This window comes from Pelophylax lessonae (assembly GCF_965119305.1).
Source record: "Pelophylax lessonae genome assembly, chromosome: 1".
NCBI lineage: Eukaryota > Metazoa > Chordata > Amphibia > Anura > Ranidae > Pelophylax > Pelophylax lessonae.
Genome location: NC_138768.1, coordinates 371,164,939 through 371,182,434, shown reverse-complemented (window position 1 = coordinate 371,182,434; position 17,496 = coordinate 371,164,939). Strand labels below are relative to the sequence as shown.

Sequence of the window (17,496 nt, the reverse complement as noted above, 5' to 3'; positions counted from 1 at the left end):
CCAACTCAGAGCTGGTCTTATTTACCGCTAGTTTCCTAATCTGTGAACTGGGGGTAATTCTTTAAGAATCTGTTGCAGCCATAGTGATAGCTATATAAAGTGGAGGAAGTTAGAACTACCTAAATTTGGTGTATGTGTTATAATTTTACTGAAACTGGCACCAGTGCTTGGCTGAATTAGGCACAGATCCTTTTAAAGGGAACTACCGGCAAAAAAGTGTTAAACCCGTCATCTGCGGCATTTAAAGGGTTAGTTCAACTTTACAGAAAAATGTATAGGTGAACTAACACTGGACACCAAACCAAACATTACCCCCTTCCCTGCTATACTTACCTCTGTGGTTGCTGAGCTGTCGACACCCCACAGCTGGTCCAGTGATCCAAGGATTTGAAATCCCCGCTTTCCTCCTTCTTCTACAAGTGCTTCCGGGATGGACCAGATCAATTCACTGTGGCAAGGCTGACCAATCAGAATCGGTCTGGTCCGTCCCAGAAGTGCCGCACAGGAAAGAGCAGGGATTTCAAATCTCTGGGTCAGCTGCAGCGGTGCTGACAGCTCATGGGTACCACAGGGGTGGAGAGGATGTGTCCATTTACATTTGGGCATTTATAGGCATATACTTGTAGCACCCTCTAGCTAGTGTGCTAGGTGTATATATAGTTAGCTGTTACAATAGGCAAACTGGTTTGGCTGAGAGCCAGGCCTGGGTTAAATCTGGGTCATGGATTAGTGATTTAGGAAGGCTGGATGACACATTCAGACAACTCTTCTGGTGCTTCCCCTTGTTTTCTGGAACTTTGGAGAAGCTTCCAAATGTAGTGGGTGGAAGCTAGGAGGGGCTGTTTGGAATATTTATAAGAGCCCCAGCCAATCCCCAGCAAATGGGCTGGCAGGCGACAGGGCACTTCATAAATAGGCATGAGTCATGCCAGCAGGGTTAGTCGGATTGAAGATGGAGATAGAGTGCTAAGGAAGCTGTCAGAGGCCCTCACAGGTCCCCTCTAGTCTGGGGGGGGTGACCTCGGGCCTGGGGCTCGGGTGGTTCGAAAAATCCCCCCATAACACATGGAGGAATACCCTTCCTTAAGGCAGGAGAGCAAGGAGCGAGGACAGCGGGAGCAGGTCAGCAAGTCTGGGAGATCTCCTGAGAGCCAGGTGGGCTGGTGAGCGTTCAGTCTGGGGGGGGACTGTGAAGGAGTTAGCTGAAAACTAGCTAGTGAAAGGGACAGCTGCAGCCAGGTAGGGGTTGGCAGTGGCGGAAGAGATGGTGCTGGGATCAGTAGTCACAGGGATGTATGCTGGACACGGACTTTTTTGCTACACATCCAAGGGACCTCGGGTTCCTGCCTATAACAGGCTTTTGCTGTGTCAGATCCACTAACAGTGTGGCAGTGGAGTTCTGCAAGCAAGTAAGTGCTGGAGGAAGTGAGGAGTGAATATATTCTGTACATAGGAAAAGTTGTCCCTGAAGTTGTTCTGAAGTCAAGTGGTCATCCCGTAATCCCCAATCCCCACCCAAGTTCTAATCCCTCAATAAAATAACAAAAACAAAGTACTGGACTGTTTTCTGACTCTGAAGTGACTGCGAAGATTCGTGTGCCTGGCTGTGCAGGATGGGGGATCCCAATTTACCGGCGCCTCCTTAGGGGGTGCGCTACATACTGTATGTAGAGTAGTGTTTATGGGCTGGAAAAAAAAAATAAAAATTACAAGTGCGTTTTTTGAGAGGAGCTTTCAGGGAAAAGTTTTGTTTGCAATAAATGTGGCGTTTAGGCTTGTCAAGCATTTTTTAGGTGTACATTTTTTCACTGTTTTGGGGGAAAACGCTTATTAACGCAAATGTGCCTAAACACGTCTGCTATTTGCTCCGTAGGAGAGTTTTTATGCTGCTTTTTTTTCTGCCAGTAGTTCTGGCATTTTTTCTGGGCCTAGTGTGCATGGATGATAAAGGATCACCTTTTGTAACAGGTTTCTTCCATATTCAGGGTGTAACATGTAACATGTTAGAGATGAACTGGCCCCCGATCCTCTGTTTTGACAACTAGCGAGGGATCTCCCCCCCCCCCCCCCGCTAGCTGTCATAATCTGCAAAAAAACGTTGCCGTGCAGTTTTCCGCACCCCCCCCCCCCCCCAGCTCCGCACTCCCAGCTGCATTATCCATTCATGGTGTTCAGTGAATGGGAAAACTACAAGGTCTGACAGCCTTTGCGGCTGTCGGCTTGTAGTTCTTAATAAACTACCACAGCACTGTTAACCACTTGCCGACTGCCTAATGACGATTTATGTTGGCAGTCAGCCCCTCACAGGCAAAGTGACGTAGTACTACGTCGCTAGCCTGTGAGGCTCTAGGGAGCGAGCGCGCGCCGCTGGAGGCGTGCTCCCGCTCGCTCACGGACCCCCCCGCGCGTGTGAGCGGCGGACCCGATGTCCGCCGGTCACTCGTGATCGTCGGTTACACCGGGAGAAAGGCAGGCGGCTAATGTAAACACAGCCACCTGTCAATCTCCCCTGTGTAATAGCACAGATAATACGGTCCTGCTATGTAGGACCGTAGATCTCTGCTGTTACATTACAAGCCACAGCCAATCACAGTTAGAAACACGCCCCTAAGGACACACTTAACCCCTTCTTCTCAAATAAAGTTAACCCCTTCTCTGTCAGTGTCATTTTTACAGTAACAGTGCATATGTATAGCACTGATTACTGTAGTAATGTCACTGGTACCCCCAAAAGTGTCAAAAATGTCAGTCAAGGGTCCGATCTGTCTGCCGCAATGTCGCAGTCCCGCAAAAAAATCGCAGATCGCCGCCATTACTTGTTAAAAAAAAACAATAAAAATGACAAAAATCTTTCCCTTAGTTAGTAAACGCAATAACTTTTGCGCAAACCAATCAAAATACGCTTTTTGCGATTTTTTTTTACCAAACATATGTAGCAGAATACAAATTGGCCTAAAATGTTAAATTTAGATTTTTACATTTTTTGGGGGGGAATTTCATATAAAAAAATGTGAAAAATATTGTTATTTTTGCAAAATTGTCGCTCTTTTTTTGTTTATAGCGCATGATCAAAAAATCGCACAGGTGATCAAATACCACCAAAAGAAAGCTCTGTTTGTGGGAAAAAAAGGATGTCAATTTCATTTGGGTAGAGTGTCACACGACCGCGCAATTGTCCGTTAAATTCATGCAGTGCCGAATCGCAAAATAGGCCCTGGTCAGGAAGGGGGTAAAATCTTCCGGGGCTTAAGTGGTTAAGCACTGTGGCAGTTCATTAGGTTTTCCTGTCACAGTGTAACTGCCTGGCCATATTGGAGCTACAACCAGACAGATACACAGACAGTCTGCAGGATCATTGCATTACACTTTGTTGTAAGTCCTTGCGGTACCATGAAAGTCCTCAGTGCCTCAACCCAATCTTCCAATTTGTATATGAACTCTAGGTACAATTTTATTAATAATATTCATGTAGCACACACTATTTTTTAGCGGAGGGTTTTTTGCTGACACATAATGCTCATACATCTTTGGGGGGGGGGGGGGGGCGCAGTTTGTCATGTTCGCCCTGGGCTCTAGGTGACCTTGTCCCGGTGTTGTAAAATTTTGTCGGACCCGTGAAAAAATCGGACCTCGTCACTTCCGGGGACAGAGCATCACAAAACAGATGATGGGAGTCGTCCGTGCGCATGCGGAGTCGTCCGTGCGCATGCGCAGAAGACATTTTTCGAGGTTTGGCAAAATTATAACAGAGAGCGGACAGCTGACTGAGAGAAGGCGGGGCTGAGGTGGGACGGAAGACACCGCCGCGTCATCTGCAGAGCTGAATAGAGGAGGCGTGACGGAGGTGCGGCCGTGTAATAAATGCAGGGCTTAAGCGACTCCTTCTGTTTTATTATTTTTAGTAATTATCGTATTATTTATCCTTAGGATTTCATTACATTTAGTATTTCTATAATACAAAATAAGAAATACTAAATGTTATGAAATCCTAAGGATAAATAATACGATAATTACTAAAGATAATAAAACAGAAGGAGTCGCTAAAGTCCTGCATTTATTACACGGCCGCACCTCCGTCCCGCCTCCTCTATTCAGCTCTGCAGATGACGCGGCGGTGTCTTCCGTCCCAACTCAGCCCCGCCTCCTCTCAAGCAACTGCCCGCTATGTGTTATAATTTTACCAAACCAAGATAATGTCTTGTGCGCATGCGCACTTGAGACTCCCCTGAGCTGTTTCATGACGTAGGGCCACCGGAAGTGACGAGGTCCGTTTTTTTCACGGGTCCGAGAAAATTTTAGAACACCGGCACTGCTGGTGGGGTCTGCTAATGGTGGGGTGGGATCTATTAAATTCCATACACATTATTTAGTAGTACAAAATTATACTTGGTTCTGTGGTACTGTGAGGTGGGTAAGGAGGTGAAACCCAGGGATGGTGCTCAGAGGTGGGCAAACACGAAGGGTGCGTCAGAAGGGGGGGTTGATGCACTTATTCTTTGAAAGCGTGATAATAATAATCATTGTTGGGTCAGAAATGAATAAATTCTAGACACAACACCCCATAGTTGTAGTTTTGTGAAGAACTGTTATAATAAATTCCTCTGTGTATGTGGTGTCTACACAGGCTATAGATGAACCATCTGTGTTCACAAAGCAGACACACAATGAGATGTATGTTGTGTGAGCCTGGTATAAGAGACGAGGTTGGAATATGTGATATCACTGACAAGGACTGGAGCAGTTTATATGATATGACTGCTCCCTGTATGTCTGGGAAGTGTCAGGAGGAGCAGAGTCAGGGTTTCCCCCCTCCCCTGAGTGATCTTTGTCTGTTTCTTCAGCCTTCTCCTCACTCCCCACCTTCCTTCCTCCACAAGGGGGGACAGCTGCACTTCATCCACAGCCTATCCACCAGCACAGCCAACAGGCTCTCAGTGAAGCTCTGACTGGAGGTGTCCTGACTGGAGGTGTCCTGACTAGAGGTGCCCTGACTGGTACCCAGCCATCTCTGCTGACAATGCTGCCTTTCTTCCCTGCTCTCCTGCTCTCTCTGGCAGGTAAGTACCACACTAACATGCTCTCAGTAGACAGTTGGGAAAACTTTTTTTTTTTGCAGCTTTCTTCAGTGAAATGGTTGAGTCAGGTAAAAGCAGCCGGTAGGACTGAAATTTGAGGATTTGCAGTGTTCCAGCCCAGAGGTAATGCAATGAGTATGGAAAGTGCTGAGATTTCTGGATGGCAGCATTGCAGAGTGGGATAGGAGCTGAGTGTTTCTTGGAAGGGACAGATGAGGCTGCAGGCTCTTCTCCTTTTATTCTTCAGTAGTCTGCTCAGCACCATGCACACCGTCCTGTAGAGGATGCATTCACATTTATCTCTATGTCTGCGGAATCAGCCTCTTTACAGGACATCGTTACCCTTTGCAGAATGGAAACTTTTGCTCCAAGTCTCCTGAGGTTTTATTTTTAAACATGGCATTGTTTAAAATGATGTTTTTTTTTTTTTTACTGATCATAAAGTATTATATCAACTGCACCACCGGTCTCCGGTTATACGTAAGGCAAGATTGCAGCGCACTGTCTTTGGATTGCATCTGTTTTAATCCTGTAACTGGCGCGTCACCGCGCCGCAAACATGCACATTGCATGCATTTGTGGCACGACTCCGTTTGCTCAAATGGGTAATGTTCAGTGGCAGTGCTGACTGCCAAACACAACAGGGGGATTATATTTGCTAGATTTTGTCCCTTGTGCTGATTCCAGTTCTGATAGTGAATATCTGCCTCCATCATGCCCCTACCAGTGTAGCTGGGGTTAATACAACTGAGGGGCTGTCACAGGCTCTCATTAAAGTGATTGTAAAGTCTTGTTTATTTTTTTTATAACAAACATGTCATACTCACATTCTCTGTGTAGTGGTTTTGCACAGTGCAGCCTGGATCCCCCTTCTCCTGGCTCCTAGCCCCTCCCTCTTGACGAGTGCCCCCACAGCAAGCAGTTTGCTATGGGGGCACCCAAGTGGAGCTTCCGCTCCATGTGTCTATTCAGACACGGAGCTGTGGTTCGCCCTGACCCTCTCTCTCCTGATTGGCTAACTGACTTTGATTGACAGCCGCCAGAGCCAATTGCACCGCGGCAGTGTCTCAGCCATTCAGGAGGGAGAGTCCAGGACTGGTGGACATTGCTGGACAGAGATGGGGCTCAGGTATGTATTAGGGGGTGCTGGGGAGGCTGCTTCACACAGAAGATGTTTTATCTTAAGTCCCGGCTTACACATATGCGATGTCTGTGCGCTGTCACTGCTATGAAAATCACATGCGATGCCTGTGCGTTGCGAATTCCGTCATACAGATTGTATGGCTGAATTCGCATTGCATTCGGACCAAAGTCACAAAGGACCCTTTTTTTGGTTCACACCAGAATCGGATTGCATGGGTGCTCACACCTATGTGATCCGATTCTTGTCCGAACTGACAGTTCGCACTGCGATATGCGAACTGATCAGGGGGTGTCGTTAATTTTGTATTGACACCCCCAGCGGTTCGCATATGATAGTGTGAACTGCCTGCAAGGCCAGTGCGATGCGGGAACCCGCAGTGGATTTGCAGTATTCCCGCATCACATACTGTATGTGTGAACCGGCACTAATGCATAGAATGCATTAAGATAAAAAAGCTTATGCCTTTACAGCTCCTTTAAGAAGGTCTATCTATGCCCACCCTTTCTACCTAGCTGTTCCATTCATATAAGCCTATTTAAACATGATCTAATTATTCTCCATTCATAGATCACTGTCCATTCATAGAAGCTGTAGTAACAGCTTCTATGAATGGAGCAGCTAGGCAGAAAGGAAGGATCTGTCACTCTTGATGAGACCATGTGGCAGCCCTTTAGTTGTAGTAACCCCCACCACACCAGAAGATTACAGCTGCTGGGGTAGGGGGGGGGGGTCAGGGGAGGAGAAGAAGCTGATCAGCTCTCTCTCTCCTCCCTGATCCGTGCAGGTGGGAGGGGGCATGTGTCAGCGCTGGCTCTGGGCTGTGAGAGAGACACTCGCAACTCAGAGCCCTGCAGCCAGGAGCCACAGTCCAGGCTCTTGCCCCTCCCACCCCCTCAGTGGTGGAACTCCAGGGCCGAGCGATCTTTGTGACCCTGGTAGTTCTGCCATTGCTACTTACTGTAAATTATGTTGTTCGTGATTTTCTTTTTTTTTTTTTCTTTTGGTTGCACTTAGGCTTTCAAACAAGATTTTTATTTACAATAAATATTGTACTCTTTTATGATATTGTATATCAATAAATGTCTTGTTTTAACAATATCATTTTTTTGGTTGATAGTGGGACACCCTTAGTCCTCATTTAGACTTGTTGTTGGGGGAGGTGAGCCATATTTTTAGCATCCCCCCAACCACCCTCTTAAAGCAGAACTTTATCTGACAAGGGAAGTTCCACTTATCCTCCTCCTATTCCCCCCATTATTTTCAACATTTTGTTTTCTGGGAGTGGGTACTTTTTGACAGGTACCTACCAGCTTCCACCTCTGCCTAGGTGATCTGAGCAGAAGCTCCCCACCCAAAACTTCCTGGTACATGATACAAGTCCCAAGAGGTTACGGCACCATTCAGAAAGCGCAGCTTGTGCATGCGCAGTGGAGAGCCGGCTGTTAAGGAAGTCAAATCCGGTTTCCAACAGTCAAGATGGCGGTGCCGGAGACCAGCAAAGAACCAGCCTAGGTGAAAACAGCCCTGGATCCCTGTGCTGGTAAGTGTACGGTATTTGTGGTTGCTGACTTTAAGTTGCAAAAGCAATGGATGGGGTGTTGACATGTAATGATCTAAATGCTTTGATTCACATCCTGCGGCAGAAATTTTCCCTCCTGCCGCATTAATTGGCGATACTAAAGGGGATGCATCTAAAATGCACGCAGTTGCCGAGCGTTGGTGCAGCTTTTACAGGGTCAAAACAGGCGGGGAGGAGGCATCATATTCCCTTCTTACCACCTGTCAAACACCCCTGAAAAGCAGATTACTTTTATTTGGTGCATAAATTGACGAGCACGTCTAAACCTAGTGGTGGTGCAGTTGATACAGAATTACTGGGATGTGGTGACCAAAAATGAATAGATAAAGGGACACTATCTTTGCAGCTTTTCTGATCATGGAGTCAGAAGCAGTACAATGATACCGCCCGATGAAAGAATTCGGCTGGATTGTCCTTTCAAAGGCTGTAATACAGAATTGCGTTTATTTTTTATTTTCACGATCAAGGGTACACATGGTACTCACCCTTTCATGTTGTCACAGCAAACTTCCTCAATTTTTCTTTTCCCTCTTCTTGCTGGGTAAACTCCTGCTGAATTCTACACTTCTCATTGGTGGGAATTCAGGCAGACAAGGCTTCATTTATTTCATTCAAGACATATTTTTGGTCAAAATGTAAAATCTTTGTAATGATCCACACATTTACATCCTTGAATTCTGTGACACATATTCACTATGTCCTGTGAGTAGGCACTGTTGAGTCACACATTTCACAGAGGTGCAGAGAGGAGGAGTTTCAGGAGGCGGAGTCAGTACAGGAATCACTGCTTGCAGACAGCAAGGTACCATGGGGTATGTAGTTCTTAGAAATTGAAAGTAAACAGCAGAGGAGAAGCTGCAAAACATGTATGAAAATCTGGGAAGTTGTGGAAAGGGATGGCCAGCAGACAGGCGGCACTCATAAAATAATCAGAACTTTTCCAAATAAGGGTCCTTTAACATAGGCAGGCCAATTGGGTTTTTCAGGCTGACCTGATCAGACCCTCCAGTCTCCTCTATTTCAGCCTGTCGTTAAAGGAGTTGTAAAGGCAGAAGGTTCTTTAACGTTATGCATTCTATGTGCAGCAGCCCCCCCTCAGGCCCCCTAATACTTTCCTAAGCCTACCTTTATCCAGCGATGTTGCAAGAGTGTCTGCTAGGAACTCCCCTCCTCATTGGCTAAGACAGCAGCGCAGGGCGATTGGCTTCCGCTGCTGTCATTAAAAGTCAGTCAGCCAATCAGGAGAGACAGGGGGTGGGGTCGGGTCACGGCCCCGTGTTTGAATGGCCACAGGGAGCTGTGACTTGGTTCAGGTGCCCCCATAGCAAGCTGCTTGCTGTGGGGGCACTCAACAGGAGGGAGGGGCAGTGGCGTACCAATGGGGGGGGCGGCCCACCCCGGGTGCCACTCACTGGGGGGTGTCAGCCGTGTCCTCCCCTGTGTGTTCAGACAGATCCCGCAGTGTGAAGGCAGCTGCAGTGGCAGCTCCTTCAGTCCGTGCTGCTAGCGGGGGGCAGAGCCGCGGCATGGATAAGGGGCGGAGCCTCGGTGGGAAGAAGGGGGCGGAGCCTCGGCGGGAAGAAGGTGAGTGCCCATTGCCCAAGTGTGTGTGCTGGATAGGAGGGGGATGGGGCTGCTGCATATAGAGGAATTCATCTTTCTCTATTCTTCCTGCAGCTGCCTGCTGAATAACTGATTCTACTCCTCTCCCTCCTGCAGGAAGAATAGGGAAAGATCAATTCATCTATATGCAGCTGCCCCATCCCCCTCCTATACAACTTCTTTTGCTGGCCCCCTAGTGTTCCTAACCCCCTCCAGTGCTCCTAATCCCCCCCTCAGTGCTCTCCACCCCCCTGGTTTTCCCTGCCCGCCCCCCTAGTGCTCCCTGTCCCCCCCCAGTGCTCTCCACCCCCCTGGTTTTCCCTGCCCGCCCCCCTAGTGCTCCCTGCCCCCCCCCAGTGCTCTCCACCCCCCTGGTTTTCCCTTCCTGCCCCCCAAGTGCTCCCTGTCCCCCCCAGTGCTCTCCACCCCCCTGATTTTCCCTGCCCACCCCCCAAGTGCTCCCTGCCCCCCCCCAGTGCTCTGCACCCTCCTGATTTTCCCTGCCCTCCCCCAAGTGCTCCCTGTCCCCCCAATGCTCTCCACCCCCCGATTTTCCCTGCCGCCCCCCCCAGTGCTCTCCACCCCCCTGATTTTCCCTGCTCGCCCCCCAAGTACTCCCTGTCCCCCCAGTGCTCTCCACCCCCCTGATTTTCCTTGCCCACCCCCCCAAGTGCTCCCTGTCCCCCCAGTGCTCTCCACCCCCCTGGTTTTCCCTGCTCGCCCCCCAAGTGCTCCCTATCCCCCCCAGTGCTCTCCACCCCCTGCACCTTCCAACCCCCCTACAATGCTTTCTCTCCATTCCCTCCAGTCACCCCCCCCCCCACCATGCCCTTCAGCTACTCCAATGCTCTCTGCTTCGTCTGTGCTCTCCGGCTCCCCTAGTGCTCTTCTATCTTCTATCATGTCCTCAGTCTCTGAGCATCTCCTGTATCATGTCTGTAGTCTCTGACCATCTACTGTATCATATCCTCAGTCTCTGACCATCTCCTGTATCATGTCTGCAGTCTCTGACCATCTACTGTATCATGTCTACAGTCTCTGACCATCTCCTGTATCACGTCTGCAGTCTCTGACCATCTACTGTATCATGTCTGCAGTCTCTGACCATCTGTTGTATTATGTCTGCAGTCTCTGACCATCTACTGTACTAATGTCTGCAGTCTCTGACCATCTCCTGTATCACGTCTGCAGTCTCTGACCATCTACTGTATCATGTCTGCAGTCTCTGACCATCTCTTCTATCATGTCCGCAGTCTCTGACCATCTACTGTATCATGTCTGCAGTCTCTGACCATCACTTTTATCACGTCTGCAGTCTCTGACCAACTACTGTATCATGTCCTCAGTCTCTGACCATCTACTGTATCATGTCTGCAGTCTCTGACCATCTCCTGTATCACGTCTGCAGTCTCTGACCATCTACTGTATCATGTCCTCAGTCTCTGACCATCTACTGTATCATGTCTGCAGTCTCTGACCATCTCTTGTATCATGTCCTCAGTCTCTGACCATCTCCTGTATCATGTCCTCAGTCTCTGACCATCTCTTGTATCATGTCTGTAGTCTCTGACCATCTCCTGTATCATGTCCGCAGTCTCTGACCATCTCCTGTATCATGTCTTCAGTCTCTGACCATCTCCTGTATCATGTCTGCAGTCTCTGACCATCTCCTGTATCATGTCTGCTGTCTCTGACCATCTCCTGTATCATGTCTGTAGTCTCTGACCATCTACTGTACTAATGTCTGCAGTCTCTGACCATCTACTGTACTAATGTCTGCAGTCTCTGACCATCTCCTGTATCACGTTTGCAGTCTCTGACCATCTACTGTATCATGTCTGCAGTCTCTGACCATCTCTTCTATCATGTCCGCAGTCTCTGACCATCTACTGTATCATGTCTGCAGTCTCTGACCATCACTTGTATCACATCTGCAGTCTCTGACCAACTACTGTATCATGTCCTCAGTCTCTGACCATCTACTGTATCATGTCTGCAGTCTCTGACCATCTCCTGTATCACGCCTGCAGTCTCTGATCATCTACTGTATCATGTCCTCAGTCTCTGACCATCTACTGTATCATGTCTGCAGTCTCTGACCATCTCTTGTATCTTGTCCTCAGTCTCTGACCATCTCCTGTATCATGTCCTCAGTTTCTGACTATCTCTTGTATCATGTCTGTAGTCTCTGACCATCTCCTGTATCATGTCCGCAGTCTCTGACCATCTCCTGTATCATGTCTTCAGTCTCTGACCATCTCCTGTATCATGTCCTCAGTCTCTGACCATCTCCTGTATCATGTCTGCAGTCTCTGACCATCTCCTGTATCATGTCTGTAGTCTCTGAATATCTCCTTTAGCAAGTCTCCAATCTCTTACTCAAACTTAAACACATTGCTAATATTAGCTATCTATATATGCTGAAGGTAGGACTGTACAGGGGAGGCAGAGAGTGCAAAAGGGGAACTGTGATTAGAGAGATGGAGGGCAGACTGCAAGGGGCACTGTGATGGGGGGCTGTGAAATTTGTGCAAAACATATTCTTGAAAACATTACAATTTTTTGTGGGTGTTTTTACATTTTAAAGTTGGGGGGGGGGGGGGGTGCCAGATATAGGATCCGCCCCGGGTCCCAAATGCTCTAGGTACCCCACTGGGGAGGGGCCAGGAGCACAGAAGAGGGACCCGAGAAGAGGAGGATCCAGGCCACTGCACAGAGCAGGTAAGTATGACATGTTTGATATTTTAAAGAAAAACTAGACTTTACAATCACTTTAAATTGTACAGACTGAGCAGCTGCTGCTGACCTGGGATCCTTGCCACAGCATTGCTGTTTAGGATGTTTGAATGAGGCCTTGAAGCAGAAATTGTATGTAATTTATTAAAGTGTAACGCAAAAACTAAAAATGCTAAATACCCTAAATAGCTGCATTAGTTTTCTTTTTTCAGGCTTCTTTTGTCCTTTATTTTTACCCGGTGATCCAACCAGTAACATACGGGTAAGATATCTATGCACTATACAATCTGATTGTACAATCTCCTTAACCCCTTCCCACCACTGCCCCATGACTCTTTAAGAGAATCGAAATGCCAGGAGGGAGAGGCAGGCATTCCGATCATGTGACCACTGTAAATGACTGTCACAGTGGTCACATGATCAGAGGGCTCCGATTGCAAGTATGCATCGGGAGCTTAACATTTTAGTTTCTGTGCTGGGGGTGTGCTGGAAGTGCACTCCCAGCACAATAAACTGTTCCCTATGGATGCATATATGCGGCGGCTTGATGTTAAAGCCCATTCGCCTAGAGGCCGCTTATATGCATACAACGAAGGGAACAGTGGCGGCTGGTGAAGTTTTAAGATGGGGGGGCGCAAGACCCCGCCCTTCCATTTTAACCCCTCCCATTTCTCAGAAGCCCCACCCCTTATAGACTCCACCCATTTTGTCCCCTGTATTTTGCTTGCGTAAACCAATTCTCCCAATATATCACATATTAAGGGGTCCATCAGTTCTAGTATATCCGATAATAGGGAACAGGGGCCCTATTATGGGATATACTGTGAGAGACATCCTATTATGGGATACATGGACTGAGAGTGGCACAAACCCCACAGTACAGACCCCCCCAGCACAAACCTCACAGTACAGACCCCCCCAGCACAAACCTCACAGTACAGACCCCCCCAGCACAAACCCCTCAGGCACAAACCCCGCACAAACAACTCAAGCACAAACCCCACAGTACATGCCCCCTTCAATATAGTGACCAGTATAAATGCCCCCTTTCAATGTAGTGACCAGCATACATGTCCCCAATGCAGTGACCAGTATACATTTCCCCAATGCAGAGCTATGCGTGCATGGCTCCAGTGCAGCCAGTGACCACCAGTATACGTCCCCCAATGCAGAGCTATGCGTGCGTGCCTCCAGTGCAGCCAGTTACCACCAGTATACGTCCCCCAATGCAGAGCTATGCGTGCGTGCCTCCAGTGCAGTCAGTGACCACCAGTATACATCCCCCAATGCAGAGCTATGCGTGCGTGCCTCCAATACAGCCAGTGACCACCAGTATACATGTCCCCCAATGCAGAGCTATGCTTGCGTGCCTCCAGTGCAGCCAGTGACCACCAGTATACATCCCCCAATGCAGAGCAATGCGTGCTTGCCTCCAGTGACCACCAGTATACGTCCCCCAATGCAGAGCTATGCGTGCTTGCCTCCAGTGACCACCAGTATACGTCCCCCAATGCAGAGCAATGCGTGCGTGCCTCCAGTGCAGCCAGTGACCACCAGTATACGTCCCCCAATGCAGAGCTATGCGTGCGTGCCTCCAGTGACCACCATTATACGTCCCCAAATGCAGAGCTATGCGTGCGTGCCTCCAGTGCAGCCAGTGACCACCAGTATACATCCCCCAATGCAGAGCTATGCGTGCGTGCCTCCAGTGACCACCAGTATACGTCCCCCAATACAGAGCTATGCGTGCATGCCTCCAGTGCTGCCAGTGACCACCAGTATACATCCCCCAATGCAGAGCTATGGGTGCGTGCCTCCAGTGACCACCATTATACGTCCCCCAATGCAGAGCTATGCGTGCGTGCCTCCAGTGCAGCCAGTGACCACCAGTATACGTCCTCCAATGCAGAGCTATGCGTGCGTGCCTCCAGTGCAGTGACCACAAGTATACATCCCCCAATGCAGAGCTATGCGTGCGTGCCTCCAATGCAGTGACCACAAGTATATGTCCCCCAATGCAGAGCTATGCGTGCGTGCCTCCAATGCAGTGACCACAAGTATATGTCCCCCAATGCAGAGCTATGCGTGCGTGCTTCCAATGCAGTGACCACAAGTATATGTCCCCCAATGCAGACCTATGCTTGCGTGCCTCCAATGCAGTGACCACAAGTATACATCCCCCAATGCAGAGTTATGCGTGCGTGCCTCCAATGCAGTGACCGCAAGTATACATCCCCCAATGCAGAGCTATGCGTGCGTGCCTCCAATGCAGTGACCACAAGTATACATCCCCCAATGCAGAGCTATGCGTGCGTGCCTCCAATGCAGTGACCACAAGTATACATCCCCCAATGCAGAGCTATGCGTGCGTGCCTCCAATGCAGTGACCACAAGTATACATCCCCCAATGCAGAGCTATGCGTGCGTGCCTCCATTGCAGTGACCACAAGTATACATCCCCCAATGCAGAGCTATGCGTGCGTGCCTCAAGTGCAGTGACCACCAGTATATGTCCCATAATGCAGAGCTATGCGTGCGTGCCTCCAGTGCAGTGACCACAAGTATATGTCCCCCAATGCAGAGCTATGCGTGCATGCCTCCAGTGCAGTGACCACCAGTATATATCCCCTAATGCAGAGCTATGCGTGCGTGCCTCCAGTGCAGTGACCACCAGTATATGTCCCCTAATGCAGAGCTTTGCGTGCGTTCCTCCAATGCAGTGACCACCAGTATATGTCCCCCAATGCAGAGCTATGCGTGCGTGCCTCCAATGCAGTGACCACCAGTATATGTCCCCCAATGCAGAGCTATGTGTGCGTGCCTCCAGTGCAGTGACCACCAGTATATGTCCCCTAATGCAGAGCTATGCGTGCGTGCCTCCAATGCAGTGACCACCAGTATATGTCCCCCAATGCAGAGCTATGCGTGCGTGCCTCCAGTGCAGTGACCACCAGTATATGTCCCCTAATGCAGAGCTATGCGTGCGTGCCTCCAGTGCAGTGACCACCAGTATATGTCCCCTAATGCAGAGCTATGCGTGCGTGCCCGACAGAGCAGTGCACTTACCTGGAGGCTCAGCTTCTCCCTCTCCTCTTCTCCGGTCTCCTCTCCGCTCCGCTCCGCTCTCTGCAATGCCGGTCCACGCGACGTCAGCGGGGTCAGCATGGGGCCATGGGATGTCCTGGATGATGATTGGTCCAGGCTGTAGACTGGACCAATCACAGCCAGGATATCAGGAAAGTGGGGGTGCCCAAGCGCAATGACTTGCGCTCAGGTTACGCCCCCAGAAGGCAGCCAATCGGCGCCCTTCTGGGTCGTAAACCCCACCCCCCCCCCATAGCCACCACATAGGCCGGGGTAGCGGCGAACACAATTTTTTTTTTCAAAACTTTATTTGTTCGTTTTGTAATTTTTTTTTTTTTCAAAACTTTATTTGTTTGGTTTTTTTTTTTTTTCTTCTTTTTTTTTTTTTCTTTTCTTTTTCCTATGCACGGGCCGCCACTGGAAGGGAATGCATTTAAGCGCCATTAAACACAAAAACATAATCTTTTGCAGTTTACTAATCCTTTAGATGTGGGGGCTTCATTCGTTTTCTTTTTTTACCCCACCCCCCATTCACACTAGCGTGTTTCTCATGCAACTGCTGTTTCCCTGCACTGCACAACAATGGAAATCACATTATTCTCTATGGTACCTATTCACATGAATGCAATGCAGCTTCAGCGCTTTTTTTTAAAAAGGTGCAGGTGCTAATTTAGTTCAGGGTTCGGCTTTGGCTTAGGGTCTCTGCATTCTGGATGAAGTAGCAAAGCAGACACCTTTGGATAGCAGCTTTGCCAGTCTTGTGAGAGGGTAGCGTTAGACTAGCAGATGAACTTTACTAACAAATGGAAGCTGAACTCCTTTTACGATAAAGGTTTCACATGAACTATTCAAATCTGAGGAGTATAAGCACCTCTGTCAGTGGTAAATGGTTTGTCTCATCTCTCTAACTGCTACTTTGTCTGGACAGCCTGGTCTGGTAAAAAAAAGTTTCTGGCTAGATCACTAGGTGAAAATAAAGGGAATCTTGCCTAAAAAAAGAAAAGTAATGCAGCCACATCTAAGAACTGGTGAGCTGCAATTAAATACATTTGTGTTCTTGGTTTTAATACCGCTTTAACCCTTTCCATGCTACTGATGTATGACAAACATTGGCAGATGCTGGAGGTTTTACATACATTGTAGCAGCTGGTTATATGTGTAAGTGCCGGTTCACACTACTCCGACTTGTCAGGCAACTTGTTCTGACAAGTCGTGCTCCATTCTGTGCAATGGGAACCATTCTAATAGGAGCGACTCAAGTTGCTCCGACTTAGAAAAAGGTTCCCGCACTACTTTTGGCCGAAGTCGGAGCGACTTGCATTGACTTCCATTATGTGAAGTCAGTGCAAGCCGCGCCGAAGTCGCGGTGCACGGCGACTTGTTCAAGTCGCCCCGAAGTCGTGTCGCCATAGTGTGAACCGACTCTTAATCTGAAAAGTCAAATGTTACCTGTCAGGTGGAAGAGATTGCACAGCTATACAGCTGTCTGATCACTTCCATGTGCCCCTGGTACATTCAACTTCTTCCCCCCCGCAACAGGTAGAGGGAAGGAAACCAATTTGTTTGTTGGTCTTCCTAATGCCCCGTACACACGCGTCGAAAATTGGCAGGGAATTTTCGGCCAACGTCCGATCTGCCGATTTTCGGCTTGTTAGTATGATGCTTCCGACAACCAACTCCGACTTTTCGCCTGAAAAAAATCTGGTGTGCAGCAGTGTTAATTTCGTCGACTAAAACCGACTAAAACATTTTCGTCGACTAACACAATTCAGATGACTAAAATACGACTAAAACTAAAATGGCATTTTAGTCTTAAGACTAAAATACGACTAAAACTAAAATGGCATTTTAGTCAAAAGACTATAACTAAAACTAAATCGAAATTTGCTGCCAAAAATTAACACTGGTGCATGCTCAAAGCATAAATAATAACATATTAGATTTTTCACTCCAGGACCAGCAGTAGTATATAATGAGTTTGGAAATTGTAGAGAAATGCTTAAACAATGCATCACAAATTACAATTGAACTACACCCATTTGATTATAGATGACTAAAATGAGTTTTAGTCGACTAAAATGTAGGGCGTTTTAGTCGACTAAAATATACTGGAGTTTTAGTCGACTAAATACGACTAAAACTAAATCACTTGCAGAAGACTAAAATAGGACTAAAACTAAAATGCCATTTTAGTCCTAAGACTAAGACTAAAACTAAATTGAAATTTGCTGCCAAAATTAACACTGGTGTGCAGACTATAAAATTTTTGTTGGCCG

The 17,496-nt window shown here is 48.2% G+C and overlaps 1 protein-coding gene across 1 annotated transcript in view; it reads left to right on the top strand.

Moving 5' to 3' along the window:
• The first annotated feature begins 4,785 nt into the window (after positions 1-4,785).
• Positions 4,786-17,496, top strand: part of MAMDC2 (MAM domain containing 2) — a 199,326-nt gene continuing 186,615 nt past the window's right edge. Inside the window, 1 exon segment of the mRNA XM_082247924.1 lies at positions 4,786-5,057. Coding sequence (XP_082104050.1) covers positions 5,018-5,057 — 40 coding nt within the window. The 5' untranslated portion in view covers positions 4,786-5,017.